The 3770-nt window shown below is 31.4% G+C and overlaps 1 protein-coding gene across 2 annotated transcripts in view; it reads right to left on the bottom strand.

Moving 5' to 3' along the window:
* Positions 1 to 1290, bottom strand: part of LOC111393694 (protein jagged-1-like) — a 4351-nt gene extending 3061 nt beyond the window's left edge. Inside the window, exons 1-2 of one of the 2 annotated variants that reach the window (XM_023019356.1) lie at positions 1044 to 1290; positions 126 to 281 (exon numbers count right to left, since the gene is read on the bottom strand). In XM_023019356.1, coding sequence (XP_022875124.1) covers positions 126 to 281; positions 1044 to 1134 — 247 coding nt within the window. In that variant the 5' untranslated portion in view covers positions 1135 to 1290. The remainder of the gene's footprint in view (positions 1 to 125; positions 282 to 1043) is intronic. The other variant, XM_023019358.1, reaches the window with a different exon arrangement.
* Between the last annotated feature and the right edge of the window lie 2480 nt (positions 1291 to 3770).

The following is a 3770-nucleotide window of genomic DNA, read 5'->3' as shown; positions in this document are numbered from 1 at the left end:
GGGGAGACTAATTCAACACAACTCGTTTTGGTTCTCGAATTTCAGAAATATTTTAATGGACCCCTAACAAGACAATACGACACCAAATCAAAGTAGAGAGAGAGAGAGAGAGAGAGAGAACTAACAATTAGGGATGACACAAGGCAAAAACTTGAAATCAGTATCATTTTCAGAACGAGCTTGTTTCCACCCAGCTTCACATTCACATACAAAACCAAAACTGGTATCGTTTGAAGCTCTGCAATTACCCTTTCCACATACATCTTCTTTACAAGCACCACCTGTCAAGTGTCAACCCATATTTAAACTTACAATCAAAACCCCTAAAAAATAACATCAAGAATCACATAAATATGAAAATCAAAGACACCCTGGTTGATAAAATCCATCAAATCCATATCCCGTTTCAAGAGATTGATAACATCTTTATCGCAAGCATCAATATCTAATCCAGCTTAACATATATGCCAAAATAATTGCTCCAATTTCTCAAATTCCTATCCCGTTTCTAAGGGGAAAAAGGCAATTCATAAACATCTTCTTTGCTAGTATTACCTATAAAAACCTCCAAATGCATGCTCGGTATACATTATCACGGCACAGTTCATTGAACAGGATTTTAGTGGACTGACTATATCTAATCCAGCTTACCAAATACCAGAATAATTACACGGAGAATTAAGTAATTATCTAAATAAAAGAGACCCCAGTTGATAAAATTCATTAAATCCCACTCTCTTTTCAAGAAGAATCAACCCCAAATGTAATCAACTCGTCTACAAGACAACGACATGGATTCATTTAAATCTATCTTCAACAATCACATAAATATCTAAATCAAAGACACCGGTTGAAAAAATTCATCAAATCCCACACCATTTTCAAGAAAACAAACCCCAAATTTAACCATTTTAAATTTTATCTTCAATAAATTTACATCGACAATCACGTGTAAATATACATATATATATATATATATCGAAAATAAAGAGAACCCAGTTGATAAAATTTATCAAATCAATGGGAAAAGTTTAGAAACAAACCGAAGATAGGAGACAAGAAGTTGCTGGAGACAGTCCCAGGTTGCATAACAAGAATGATCGTAAGAAAGGCAAGATTGAAAAGTGTAGACATATTGAAGAACTATTAACGAAGAAACTGATTGAAGTGAGATTTGGAGAAGAAATGGAAGTTTCTACTTCATTTATACGCGGATATCATACTGATGTATAAATTTGAAAGGCTAACGTGGCTCGATCTTTGTTCAAGTCAAACGTTATATGGGGTCGTTGGGAGTTGAGATGTGACTATTACTCTGCTTTCCCATGCCTTTATGTATCTATTAAATTCTTTTTGGTATCTTATTAATTAATTATTCATTTATTCCGGGCCTAATACTGATTTTTATTAAACTTTTCCACTTTTTTTAATGCGTCTTTTTATGCTAAATTCAGTGTTTTAGATTTAGATTTTTAGCTGGTGAATATTATTTTATAATAAATTAATATTTAACAAATTGAAGTATTAAAATATGATTTTTTTCCCCATATTTTGAAAAGCGAGTAAACCTTCAATACTGAAAATTAGTTAAATTTTTACCAATCATATATCTGGGTTTGAGCCTCCCCTGACGGGTGTAAGAGTAAACTTATAAATAAAAAATAAAAAAAATTGAGTGTACAAATTTTTGAAATTTTAGGAGCTTTATATTTAATTATCATATATTTTTATGCTGTTTCTTGTTGATGAAAATTAAGTTATGTGCGTAAATTTTATAGTGTGTGTTTATAACTAATTATTTAATTAGAGATAAGCAAAATAAATATAATAGTAATTTTTTTATATTTTCAATTATCTTGAAAAGAGAACCAACATGGTCATCATTTTCGAATATTTTTTGCCTCGATAAAAATTAAAAAAAAAAAAAGAAAAGAAAAGAATAAATAAGCAAAGTTTGAGAAAAAAATTCTATTGCATCAAAAGTCAAAGACTCCTATATAACAGCTTGTTCTGTAAACATAATTCCTACATTTAGCCCCTGTTTGACCCCCGTTATGTAGAAAAATTAATGGGTGAAATAGTATTTTTTTGAAAAATGAGTGGTTGAAAAAGAATGAAAAGTTTTCGATTTACGTATAATATTATTTTATGGTAAATTATGTGATTAAAAATAAGAGATAGAGAAATAAAATATAATGAAATTTAATGTAATGGTGCTCAAACGGGGTCTAAATATTTACCTACCAATTTGAAATCTAGATGAGCTGCCCCATGTAGAAATTTTTGTCACGGAACCATATTCATTTCGACACCGACCTCCAAGATTCTTTAGCATGATCAAGTTTTTGTCAGTTTGACGTCATCCCTCTAGTGGGACGGAGCTAGGACGTTTAATTTGTCAGAACGAAGAAATATGTTAAAGATATTGTAATATTGTTCTATTATATTTTTCCATTATGTAGAATTATTTTTTATTTAGGTTATTTTTTTTATTGTTATTCATAACCCTATAAATAGGTTTTCTTTTTTGTAATATTTACAAGACCATATTAATACAATTTATCTTATTCTTGACAATTATGATGGTTAGCGATGCTTCAACACAGATGAATTTGTGGTGGCTTGTAGCACCTACAACATTTGGTGACAATAGCAATAACTAGTAAAGATGGCAACTATTTCAAAATATCGAAGAGTAGCAAATGGAATCCAGAACGTTTTAGTTTTTAAAAATCAATCTGTTAGATTTTACGCTATAATTGACAATTCTTTGAACAAAAAGGACTAAACTGAATATGTGTAAAAAATCAATGAGTTAAAAATATTGTCTAGTTGGATAAGGTAATTTAGGGTCAGAGATCGAATTTGGAACAAGGAAGAAGAGATCCGCATTTTCTCTCGCCTCTCGCCAATACAATGCTTGAGCAAAAAAAAAAATAGAATGCCTCTTGCTTGCTTATCGTTGCCGCTTCAGTCGAGCGAAAATGCCCCTTCGCTCGAGCGACAATATTATCAGGCCAACCCTAGTTCGCGATTTTGAAAAATTTTACACGACCTATAATACCTAAACATCCCTAACTATAAATATTCAAGCCTTGCATGATTTACTCTGTGATTGTTCATTATGTCTCTACTTCATATCATATTCATAACATCCTTTGGTGATCCAAGACCTTGCTCATGCATTGATTTAATCATTTGAGTCTTGAGATCCCGTAACCACATATTTGAGGAAAACATCAAATCCTTAAATCTAAAACACTTGACTTTTTTAACACTTTAAGTAAGGTACTTTTTCAGTTGGACATTGGAGATGTAGACTGCAAGTACAAGAGAAGCACAAGAATTGGTGATTCTTAGAATTCTACATGGAAGAGACAATTATACAAGATTGGAAAGTTGGAAGAGACAGCGGTATCTTGGAGATTACATGAAGTAGATCGGGAAGTCTAGTGGAATTGACTAGACCACATCTAACTATAACATCCATTGTCTATAGTGGAGATAATTGACTTGTTTCCGAAGTTTTTACCCAATTGGGGTTTCACCATCAACAATACTGTTGTCATTACTATTTCATTATTTATTGCTTGTGGCATTTAAACATAGGATAATTGGACTTGTATGATTAACCATCTAGAAACAATTAATAAACGATTTGTTGCTTTCAATTGTAAATTCCACGCGTAAGATCAAACTAGTAAACAATCTAAAACGCATAATTTGATAATCAAGAGCGTTTCGATAGTTTCAAACAATCTTTGATAAAA

The sequence above is a fragment of the Olea europaea genome, chromosome 4 (genome assembly GCF_002742605.1).
Source record: "Olea europaea var. sylvestris chromosome 4, O_europaea_v1, whole genome shotgun sequence".
Taxonomy (NCBI): domain Eukaryota; kingdom Viridiplantae; phylum Streptophyta; class Magnoliopsida; order Lamiales; family Oleaceae; genus Olea; species Olea europaea.
This window is presented reverse-complemented; position numbering and strand designations above follow the sequence as displayed.